The sequence below is a fragment of the Lepisma saccharinum genome, chromosome 8 (assembly GCF_977018435.1).
Source record: "Lepisma saccharinum chromosome 8, izLepSacc3.1, whole genome shotgun sequence".
NCBI lineage: Eukaryota > Metazoa > Arthropoda > Insecta > Zygentoma > Lepismatidae > Lepisma > Lepisma saccharinum.
The window spans coordinates 82884476-82897345 of NC_139236.1; the positions used below are offsets into that span (position 1 = coordinate 82884476).

Here is a 12870-nt window from a genome sequence, read left to right on the forward strand (position 1 = left end):
TTTACTCCATTTGGTTAATTGTTGAATATAGTATATATTGCCATATTTTCGGGTACTTGAACTAGCCTTATCTGGTAAATTATGGATTTAGAAGTATATATATATATATATATATATATATATAAGTGAAAGAGGAGAGAGGAAACACTCACCTGACAAAGAAAAAATTCCATTTTTTCATGATGGTATGTCACATCTTCAGGAGTAGAGAGACTTTGTAGAACTAAGTGACTAGAGGTAAGAGTAAGCATGACCTGCAGTGTTGCCAGGTCCTGAAGGAAAAAAAGTGTTGAGAGTACCACAAAAAAAATATGTATGGTTCTTTCGCCTGGCTTGTCGAAAACTGTGTGTAGGGGGGGGGGGGGGGTTGGTTGGGAAAAGGTGGTGGTGAGGGTGAGGATAGGAGATGAGGGGCATTACTGGGTGGCCTTGTTCAGGCCTGGAGGTGTGGTTGCATTCATGGTCTATATGTAGGTCCTCTCCCATCTTCTACGTATTGAGGTGTTGGTGGATTGGGGCAAGGAGTGGACAATCGCTACCTGGAAGCAGTCATTAAAAGGAATATTGTGGTGATTGGTGTGAATAGCAACAGCAAAGTCCAGGTTTTGGGTAGAGGAGCGGTGGTTGTTGATGCGGAGGTTCAGGGCTGTGGATGTTTCCCCCAGGTAGAAGCTCCAAGAGATGTTGCACGTGAGGATATAAATTAGGTTAGAGCTGTTGCAGGTTCCTTTGGGGTAGAGGGTGAATTTGCCTGTGGCAGTGTGGATCTGGAGGGTGCGGGAAGTGACAAATATGGGGCAGGTTTTGCACCTTGGGAGGTTGCATTTGTGGGCAGGTACGAGTTGATTGTGAGTAGGTGGATTGTGGTGGACCAGGATGTTTTGGAGATTGGGAGGGCGTTTGAAGACAACTCTGGGCTTGTCGGGGAAGATATTTCTGGTGTCAGGATCACTGTGCAGGATGGGAAGGAGGGAACGTAGAGTGTGTCTGATTTTGTTGAGGTGGGGGTGATATTGGGTGACAAGTGCAGGGGGATAGGTGGCAGGTTTCTTGGTGGGAGTGTATGAAGCAGCTCGGGATATTTGTTTGGTGACCAGGGTGGAAGGATATCCACGGTTGGTCAAGGCTTGGTGTAAGCGGAGGTTATAGTTCTGTCGGGAGGTGGCTGAGGTGTTGACCTCTGAGGGCCAGGGAGAATGAGATGGCTTTCTTGGTGTGGAACGGATGGGAGCTGGAGAAGTGTAGGTATTGCATATGGTTGGTAGGTTTGATGTGGATGGAGGTTTCCAAATGTCCTTCCTTCATGTTCACATCCACATCCAGGAAGGTGATTTGGTTGGTGGAGTGAGTCCAGGTGAAATTGATGGAGCTGAAGTAGTTAAGTTTGTCTAGGAAGGTGGTCAGGGAAGGTTCTCCATGTGTCCAATGCATGAAGATGTCATCGGTGAAATGTAGCCAGAGGAGAGGTTTGAGAGATTGGGTCTCCAGGAACTCTTTTTCAACTTTGCCCATGAACAGGTTAGCATAGGATAGGGCCAGGCGAAAGAACCATATATATTTTTTTTTGTGGTACTGTTAACATTTTTTTTTCCTTCGGGACCTGGCAACACTGCATGTCATACTTACTCTTCCCTCTAATCACTTAGTTCTACAACATCTCTCTACTCCTGAAGATGTGACATACCATCATGCAAATTTGAATTTTTTCTTTGTCCGGTGAGTGTTTCCTCTCTCCTCTTTCACTTTTTATTTAGCCCTTGTGGCCCTCTTTCCTTTTATTTATATATATATATATATATATATATATATACCACGAGAGGCACCTAAAAGTACCACCTGAAATAGCGAAGAAACCAGAAACAGTAGCGATGTGAGGTTTGCGTGAAACAATAATATCAAATGGGGCTCGTAAATCGGAGGTATGGGGTGGGTCGAAAAATATCGACAAATGGGGCATCTGGAGCAAAGTCATATTTTTTTAAATGGAACGATATACAATAACATGCATAACATAAAAAAACACACGCAGAGAAACACAACGCCGTTGGTCTCATGCATCTACTGCACATAGGAACGAAGATATGGCCATGTGAAAATATGTAAACAAACTAACAAGTGGCCCACTTGACCGTCAGTACCACGGCATGTAAGACTTCTCAGGTGCCTGACAGAACTCCCTTTACGCAGAGCAAGTTTTGATAGCAGGTCCACGAGATCGTGTTAGTTCTAGCAAGCAGTCGTAGTGGTAAGAGCAAAGATAATGGTGTTCACAAACATAGAAAAAGCGGACATGATCCTGATTTATGGGGAATGCCGAAAGAATGCCTCTGAAGCCTACCGTGTGTACGCAGAGAGATATCCGGACAGACGACAGCCATCTCGACGTCTGTTTGGTAAGTTATTTATTAAATTAAGAGACACCGGAAGTGTAACACCACGAGCACGTGTGCGGAACAAGCCAACTACAGGTGAGGCAAGTGCAACAAATGTTCTCCCCGCTGTTGCTGTGAATCCGCACGTTAGCTCCCATGAAATTGCCAGGGATGCTCGGATGAGTCAGCGAAGTGTATTGCGCATTCTGCACACACACAAGTTTCACCCATATCATATCTCCCTCCATCAGGAACTTCACGGGAATGATTTTGTGGACCGTGTTCGGTTTTGCACATGGATGTTACGACACGACACACCCGATTTGTCACGTATCCTCTTCACTGACGAGGCAACTTTTACCAATCATGGAAGTGTCAACCTAAGGAACATGCACTATTGGTCGGTGACAAATCCACATTGGTTTCGCCAAGTGGAACGCCAGCGCCCATGGAGTGTGAACGTGTGGTATGGTATAGTGGGTGAACATCTCATTGGCCCTTGTTTTATACAAGGAACACTGAATGCTGACCGATACATACAGTTTTTACAACATGAACTGCCTGTACTATTGGAGGACATACCACTTCAGACAAGGAGGGAAATGTGGTACCAACATGACGGGTGCCCAGCTCACAGTGCAAGATGCGCTACAGCATGTGTGGAAAATACATTTCCAAATTGTTGGATTGGACATGGAGGGCCTGTCAAATGGCCGGCTCGTTCCCCAGATTTGACACCGTTAGACTTTTTCCTGTGGGGAAAGCTGAAGGACATTGTCTACCGGGATGTGCCAACAACTCCCGAGGATATGCAACACCGCATTACTGCAGCCTGTAGGGACATTCCCTACGAGATGCTACATTCTGTGCAACGATCTTTGTGTGGGCGCCTCATTGCCTGTATCGCAGCTGATGGCCACACTTTGACAGGTTTTCGCTTCTTACGCAGTGGTTCTTCGACATACTGTCATAGTCATTTTCATTATGCTGTAACACTGTCAAATACATGGTGCTGACGATGTCTACTGTATCTTTTTTTCCTTTAACACGTTCTGTCTTCATCTTGTCCAATGGCTTCCGACATCTCATACTTGTACATGCCGTGGTACTGATGGTCAAGTGGGCCACTTGTTAGTTTGTTTACATATTTTCACATGGCCATATCTTCGTTCCTATGTGCAGTAGATGCATGAGACCAATGGCGTTGTGTTTCTCTGCGTGTGCTCTTTTATATTAAGCATGTTATTGTATATAGTTCCATTTAAAAAAATATGACTTTGCTCCAGATGCCCCATTTGTCGTTATTTTTCGACCCACCCCATACCTCCAATTTACGAGCCCCATTTGATATTATTGTTTCCCGCAAACCTCACATCGCTACTGTTTCTGGTTTCTTCACTACTTCAGGTGGTACTTTTAGGTGCCTCATGTGGTATATATATATATATATACACACACACACACACACACACACATACATTATCAGTGTTCGGAAAGTTGCTTTTAAAAAGGTAACTAGTTTCAGTTACTTGCTTAAAAAAGTAACAGTTACATGTACTTCAAAAGTAACTGTAAATTACTTTTACAGTTACTTCCTGCTAAAAAATTTCTTGCAACCAAATTACACAAATCAGTCATTAATTGTAATAACATATTTTGTGAAGACTAGCATGTCTTTTACTTATGTTACTGGTACACAATATAAGTCTTTATATGTTTATATTTATTACAAAATAAAGTGCTCTCTTGTGCTTTGTGCGACACCATGATGGAGTATAGGGGGTGTGAAGTTAGAGCCCCACACTTTTTTGATCATGGTCGAAGGTGTGGCTGATGTGATCAGCCCCACATCCCTGGCATCCTTTATTCCCCCCCCCCCCCTTCCAGAATGTCCTCCAGATACCCACTTTATACGACGATGGGTGGATGCTGGAGCCGCTTCAACAGGTGGTAAAAAAATCATAGTTCTCCCCCACCAAGGATCGAACCCAGGGTTTCTCACATGGTGGTCAGGCACCCAAACGACTTTTTTTTTTTTTAAGGAATACCTATGCAGTAGTATCAGCCGTTATTCACATCTTCTCAATTTTTACGTATGTCAATTTTCTGTTTGCTGTATTCTCATTGGAACAAACACAAACTTCCATGTCCGAAACGAACTAGAATCTGGGACTCCTGACATATAGTGTGTTGTGACAACCACTCTGCCATGGAGGTTGACCTGAGCTACTGTGACTTAAACATTTGTATTTATTATCATTGTTGTTCTTATGGAAAGTCCATTGGAGTGGGGGGGGATTCTACAAACTATAGAAAGAGGGAGAGAGAGAGAGAGATCACTGGCATAGAATATATTCTAAGAAGGGAGGTCTGTTTCGCATAAAGGGCATGTCAGAGAGAAATAAATTTGTTGTATAATTTCAAGTGTTTATGAACCAGAAAATGATAGAAATTATAATGTAGTAGCCTATAATTGTGCGTTATCAATGAAGGTGAGAATGGCATTTTAAACTTACCCCTTCAATTCTCTATGAGAAGATTACATAAACAATCAAAAATGATGGCTAGGGTCTTCCTGATTCGTTAGTTTGCCACTTGGTTGTTGTAATTCACTGTTGTATCAATAATAATAGTGAGATCTGTCATATCTGTTATTTCAAGAAAATGGGTTCTCAGTTAAATCTTAAATGAATAGCACTTACAAAAATATATTACTTTTTCAAAATGTCCAGAAATTCTGAATAATCGTAAATAATTGAATTCTAACTGCAAATATTTTCACTTTGATTTTTAAATTATCAGGAACTGAGTTGAATGAAATCGCGTGGAAACAATTGGATTGTTTTCCATTCATATGCGCAATTGCTAGCTCTCATAGTCTTCAGTTTCGTTCGTACTTTCAGTATTGTTGAATTCTTTCATGAAAACACTGAAATATTGCAGTACGTCCCTTTTCAGCTTAATCTGATATTATAGCAAAGGAAGAAAATTGGATGCTGCTTACAGAAGAGGGAAGTTATAAGGTAAGTGAGGAACAAACTACAGAAACAAGAGATACTTCACAGCACACAACTGACAACGGCAAACTGTCAGCAATAGGAAGGAATTCTCCTCGTAGAAGCTTATCTTTCCACTTGTGGGAAATCCACCCCTCTTCCGAGGTGTGTGTATTGCTTTGGAATTCAGGTCTACCAATCGAAAGATGAAACATACGATAAATTTTGAAATCCTGGCACCTGGCTGGAGCCTACCTACTGACCACCGCCAGGAGACAAATTTACTACAACTACTTTCTCTTTTCCTCTTCATCTATTGTTTGCAAGAATTAATGTATCAAAGATGGGCTTTTATATCACAGCAGAGACTAAATTCCAGCTCACTTTCTATCGTAAATCGCCAATAAGTTTTTACACTTACATAGCAATTTATGTGTTGCAAAGTAACTGTAGAAGTAACTGTTCAAACATTACTTCTATCATAAAAAAGTAACTTGGTTACAGTTACACACTTTTAAAAGTAACTAGTTACAGTTACATTTTCTCAAAAAGTAACTAGTTACAGTTACATTTTCTCAAAAAAGTAACTAGGTACAGTTACATTTTCTCAAAAAAGTAACTAGGTACAGTTACATTTTCTCAAAAAGTAACTAGTTACAGTTACATTTTCTCAAAAAAGTAACTAGTTACAGTTACATTTTCTCAAAAAGTAACTGTTACTTGTAACTAGTTACTTCCAAACACTGGTATGTATATATATATATATATATATATATATATATATATATATATATATATATATATATATATATATATATATATATATATATATATATATGTGCGTGTGTTTGTGTGTGCGTGCTTCATTGGATATCGTGTCGTAATATTTTTTCGCATCCAATGCCATTTAATAAATGTATAGTTACTATTTTACATTTGCTATACAAAGTTTTGCACAATCCTGTTGGTTTTACACCTGCTGAAATCCTAATGACTTGATTTCAAGTAACGTGACACATGACATTTTATTTGAAATATAACGTATCTTACTTACCTGGCGCTGGTGGTGTAATTGTCTCGACGGTTGTTATTACATATGCTAGAGAGAAGCGTAAGAAAAGATGATGAAGTTTAAATGAAATAAATAATAAACTTGATTATATTGCCGTTGCATATTGTTTAAAATCTCAACTCTGTTCAGAATTTATTAATAATAATTTAGAAATTACTTTGATGTTATGCATAGTTATTTAATTTTTCTTCAGATTTTTAGTATAGTTCATATGATCTTAATATTACATGTAAGATTCATTGCAAATTGCTTTTATTTTTATTATTTTTAATTTTTTTAGAAAAAAATTGCTTTGCTTTTCTGCAACTTTTGGCTAATCACAAAGATGGGAATGAGGGACGAGACTAAAGTGATGATCAGGCACTCACAAAAAACACCCATGGCCAGACCTGGATTCAAACCCAGGATCTCTGGTGTCATAGCATGCTATGCTAACCACTCTGCCACGGAGGCTGGCAAGTTGCTGTTATATTTTACCTATTTTTTTTTTATCAGTGTAACGTTTCAGCAAATTGTGCCCACTATCCACTCGACTCAGAATTAGAAGTACATTCGCTCTTCACACAACAAAACATGCATATCAGAAGTGATTTAAGATTCTACATTTGAAACGTACAGTCCCCTGCAGAAAAAGGGACACATGGTACCTGAAAAACTTGCTTCCTGCATGGTGTTATGTGTGTTGCCTAACTCTATGGCGATAGTGAAAGCATGTTGAAAGCATGCTAATGAAGTTTGCTCATCGCATTAGAATTAGGTGCTGCAAAGTTAAACAAGAATTTTCGGAACCAGGTATCCCATTTTATTGCAGGTGACTCTACCTTTTATATTACAATTTTTGAATCTTCACAATTTCCTTCAATTTCTAAAGTAAAGAGTGTGTACTCAATGACACTTCTGGGTAGTACCTAATATAAATATTTGTTTCTTTTACAACCCAGAAGTGTCTATGAGTTTATAACATTCAAATGGTAGTTTGTGGTAGTTTGGGCATCTGTTAGCCTAGTGGTAACATCGTCACCTGGTAATCAAGGTGACCTGGATTCAATACCTGGTGGAGGAACATAGTGCTTCAGATTCTTCTTAAAACTGTAGGTCCAGACCCAATTAGCTTATCTGTACATAAAGTAGACTCATCAAAGCTCAAATGAGGGTTATACAAACATAAAATCTTGTATTTGCATACTTTACTTCATTAAACTGTATATCTAATCGAGCTTCTTTAGATGAATGAGGAACCAATGCATTTCACTGAAAATATTAAAGGTAAATCTGATTATTGAAACAGTTTTTATCATATCTGTTGATGATCGATGTGCATTAAACCAACTTTTACAAATGTGCTTAATTATACATTATTAGAAAATTTATTCATTAATTAACATATTTATGTATTTTGCTACTTACACTTCTCTATTTCTAAATTACCTTCTGCATTTTCTTCTAAACTAGCTACAAGAACTTCTGAAAGAAAAATATTATTTATATTTGTTTATTCCAAACAATAATTTATGTAAACTAATTACATTTGACTATACTTAAGACACAATAAATGTACTTTGCTTCATTAATAGTACAACTTCAAATGAAGGATTTAATTTTTATATACGAATAAGTATATAAGATTTTTACCTTTATTTATGTGATATTTATTAGGCATTTTCATACTAAGACCTGCTAGTGTAGCAATTATGTCATCGCCTTTTAATAAAGGGGTCCCTGTTTCAGTACATTTTAGAGTGTTTCTTATTCCACTGTAAGATGCGAGTTGAGTACTGATTAGCTTATCTGAGCATAAAGTTTACTTAAAACATAAACTCTCACTTTATAAAAGTAGAAATATACAGGAATGTGTGTAATACTAACATATTTATTCATAAGTACTTAAACAAAAACCTAAAATATGCAGATTTTCTAAACATAATTTCCTTTTTACATTACACCTGTGTTATTTATATCAGTACAAACTTGTTTTAAATGATGTTGTCAATATAGATTTTAAACATTCCAGTTTCTATCAGATTAATATCACAGCTTTTGTATTTGTTTATTCTGTTATAAATAAGAAAAAAAGCTTTCTTTCTTATTACTGTTATGTGTTGGGAAAGCCTTGATCAAAAAGTAAATGTTAAAACTAATGACTTTTTTATTAATCCTGGTCGAGCCTGTAATTTTTGCTGAAAAAATCTATGTAATAGCTTTTTATTCGTGAATTGGTTTCCAGTTAGTTTCACAACAAATATTGAGAGTGGAAAGTCAAGGAAAATATATAAATGATCTAATTCTCCTATGTAACGTTATGGATCTTTCAAAACTATTCAATAATTATTCGTGAATTATTTTCCAGCTAGTTTCTCAACAAATATTAAGAGTAGACAGTCAAGGAAAATATATAAATTATCTAATTCTTCTATGTAACGTTATGGATCTTTCAAAACTATTCAATAATTATCTAAAAGAATGTATCTGTAAATACCTAAATGTGTTTCTGACGATCATTTGTTAATATTAGGCTACTAATATTGAGGCACAGAGCCAGTACATTTTATATAATACATATGCACATATAATAATATTTTACCTTCATATGAAGTAGTCGTCTCAACAGACTCTGGAATATAAATAATTATTGTACATTTTACAAAATGATACATTTTAAATTACATTTTTATTTTATGTATTTCAACATATGATAATGAAATTACTCTCAAGTTTAACTGCATAAGCCACAGAAACAACGAAGGGACAAAATTTTAAATTAAGGAATCTGAATTCATCAATGCAATACAATTATACAGATTTATTAATATTACGAAAATACTCTGAACTCAAAGTAGAGAACTTGGATTATGAGCAATGCTTATAATCCAAATGAGGAATGTCGATGTGATTGTGTGTGTATGGACATGTATACGTATATATTTTATATACCTTTCGACTAGCAGAGTCACATTCTAGTATACGTTGTGATGACCAGCATGTTAAGTGATCGACTTTTGATCTCTCTCCCGAAATTCACTGGATCGAACCCGGGTCAGTGGCTTCAGTATTCGTTGGGTCTTTTTATCAATTTGATCTAATTATCAATCATTCTCATCGCTGCGATTAACCAACAGAAGTACTAGGAACAGTGTCTGTGAGTAGTATGACACACAATTGCAAATTCTATTCTATAAACTTTTCTAATAAATGTAAACTTCTTCTCTCTTTTTTTTTCTCTCATGTGTGCTCTTAATTAAATAAACATCCAGTTTTAGATTTTCAGGAATATCAAGAAGATAATTACCTGTTGTGGTTGCACTAGGTTCTGTAGGAGCTGAAATATATTACAAAATATTTATACATTAACAGAATATTAGAAATAAAACAAAAAAAAGTGAATTTAATGTTAAATGAATCGATGATTCAAAAAATGCAAAATTAGTGTGAACACAAGTAGAAAAATTAACATAGTATGTAAATATAAATAAATAATTGTATGAAACTGGTATGTTAATATGAGAATAATTTTAAATTTATTTGATGTATGTGGTGACCAAGCCTATTTGATCCTTGTTCCTCCTAATCACGCATAATGCTTCAAACATTTTACTGTCAAAAAGCAGTACTAATAATGTTATTTCTGTGTCAGAGTTATGATATTCCTTTCTAAAGTTCAAAAACTTAAGCTACACAAAGCTTTGAAATGTCAAAAAATTGACGAAACATGTAAATATATATATTATTTTAATCAAATAATAACCGAACCATTTTCAATTGTATCTTGATCTCCTTAATTTTATTATGAAATTTTTGGTTTATTACATTAGGGACAACATCATAATTAAAGTGTAACCACAATTGCATGGGAGACGCTTGAACTTTCATCACATGCAGAGTACCTCTTACATTAATATATTGTGATGTTCTCAAAAACATATCTTCAGGAAAAATTATGCCCACTTAAGAAAATTGGGAACTGCCATATCATAGCATGTTGAATCGTTAAATTATATTTCTACATAAAAATGATATTCCAATAAAACGTTTTCCATGCATGGTAGAATGCACTAAGTTGTTCTATGCAGAAAAGCAAAAAAATGTTCATAAGTTCGAAAACAATACAAAATATCATACGTTTAAATGTTACAAATATAGATAAAAATCATTTGATAGTAAAAGTTAATCAATAAAATTACTTAGACAAAATTTTCAAATGTTCCCAACATTCAGTTAACACTTTATTGTGAAATTTAATTGTTAGGGTGTAATATATTTTTAAGTACTCTACCTGCTGTTGGGGTGCTTGATTCTGTCATTTCTGAAATATAATCGAACTTTTTACATATTCAACGTAACCATTTGTACTAAAGAAGAAAAGAAACATTTAATTACTTATTTGTGAGCCAATGATTTATTGGTATTTTTTGTTCTCAATTCAAACATATTTTTGGGTTAAAATAATCCACACTGTGATTTCTTTTCTTGTCAATGATATAAATATTATAAGTAGCTAATTTTACTTAGGTCGTAGAGGAAATAAGTGGTTTGCACTATTAATAGAAAACCTTCTATGTCTTTCAAAGGAGTCAAATTTTATTTTCCATTCCTCATTTTTATTTACTTGTTTCAAGTGTTTCATATTTTAATGCCTTTATATAATGTTTCATATACACATGAAATTCAATTTTGAATGTAGCCGGCCCCCATGGCTAGCACATCGCGCTATGACGCTAGGGGTTCCAGGTACAAATCCTGGCCTGGGCGTGGATGTTTGTGAGTGTCTCTTCATCAATTTCATCATGTCATTACTCATCTCCATCTTTGCAAATCCAAAAGTGGCACAAAAAGTGAAGTAAAATAAAGCAAATCAAAATTAAAAAAATGAAAATCAATTTTAAAATGTAATATATATATATATATACTTAATGCTTGTGACAACAGCAATTGTTTTCGTGCCAGCAGGAGAGAATATGTGTAAGTAAACAAGAGAGGATATGTGTAAGTAAACAAGACATTTCCCTGTATTCAAGGCATATTGCACATTATTCTAATATTCTTTATGATATTTTCAAATTTTCCCGGAAAAAATAATGGCAAACAGCTACCCATTTCGAATGAGTAATTATTTCATTTTAATTTTCGATAATAACACAGCTCTCTTATAAAATGGCATAGAATTTAGAAGAAATCTTGCATTCTAAATGTCTACTAGTTTGTAGATATTTATGTATGTTTGAATTCTTTTGATATTTATTTTGACAAAAGAGCAGATGAAATATAAAAATTATGATTCGATAGGAGCAATGCTTAAAACATTCAAACAATTCCATATCCTAAAACTATTATACCGTAAAATTATTGGACTATTAGAAATAGATTTAAAATATTGTACAGATATAATTGGAATATTAAACAACAAATTAAATAAGTATATTACCTATCATTGTTGTAACTTCTTCAGTTATAGCTGAAATATAATTGTACATGTAACATATTGTAAAAATGCATGGAAATTATATCAGAGAAAATTATTTCATTAGTTATTTGTTAGACATAAAGTTAGGAGATTTTTATTCTAAAACAGTTTAAGCAAACTCGTTTTGGGAGGTAAAATGTACCTCAGTGAGACCTGTTTTCTCTCGCTAGAATTATATTAGTGCAATTGCTAATAGGAAACAGAATGTGTCATTCGAAGTAATTAAATCCAATTTTTATCTTTTTTATTGAATTATATCAAGTGTTTAAATTTCAGTTGGTTGTAAATAAGTTGACACTTACACATGAAGTGGGTTCCTAAATATGTATCTAATATGTAGTATTGTGACGACACTGGTTGTTCACCTAACAACCTAGAGAATATGTGTAAATAAGAATGCTATTTTCTGTCATGAAGTTACCGAAGATCCTAATTGTCACTATGATATTTGAACAGTTGCACATGAAACATTATTTAAAGTAGTTACCAACTCATATGAGTGATATTTCCTCGATAATCTCACAGCTCTCTTACAAATGGAATTTACAGAAAATAAAATATAAATAAGCAATTTCTACTAACTTGAATATATTCCTGTAAGTTTTGAAATATGTTTATATTTATTTCAGCAAGGTGCCAGAAAAAAATCAAAATGGGAATTATGCAGTTCTGCTAACAACAATTATTATTTTTCTTTGATAGAAATGAAAGAATTATCAAAATATTCAGACAACCTATTCAGAAATGGTGAATTTGAATTTGAATTTTATTTTTCTTCCGTTGACCCTTGTTTAAAAGGGCATGGAAAACGTCAAGATACATAATGAAATAATAATTAGTTAAGTACATCATAACAAAAAAGAAGAAACATTGTGTAGTACATTACATCACTACACCAAAGTAAAAATGAAAAAATACACTTCATTACACTACAATAAAAATTAAAAACACATTATCATTGTTGCATGATTG

General features: G+C 34.9%; 1 protein-coding gene across 1 annotated transcript in view; it reads right to left on the reverse strand.

Moving 5' to 3' along the window:
* Positions 1-231: 231 nt before the first annotated feature.
* LOC145991867 (uncharacterized) overlaps positions 232-12870 on the reverse strand; it is a 48577-nt gene continuing 35938 nt past the window's right edge. Inside the window, exons 21-27 of the mRNA XM_083127904.1 lie at positions 11860-11889; positions 10711-10740; positions 9727-9756; positions 9022-9051; positions 7848-7904; positions 6423-6467; positions 232-272 (exon numbers count right to left, since the gene is read on the reverse strand). Coding sequence (XP_082984030.1) covers positions 232-272; positions 6423-6467; positions 7848-7904; positions 9022-9051; positions 9727-9756; positions 10711-10740; positions 11860-11889 — 263 coding nt within the window. The remainder of the gene's footprint in view (positions 273-6422; positions 6468-7847; positions 7905-9021; positions 9052-9726; positions 9757-10710; positions 10741-11859; positions 11890-12870) is intronic.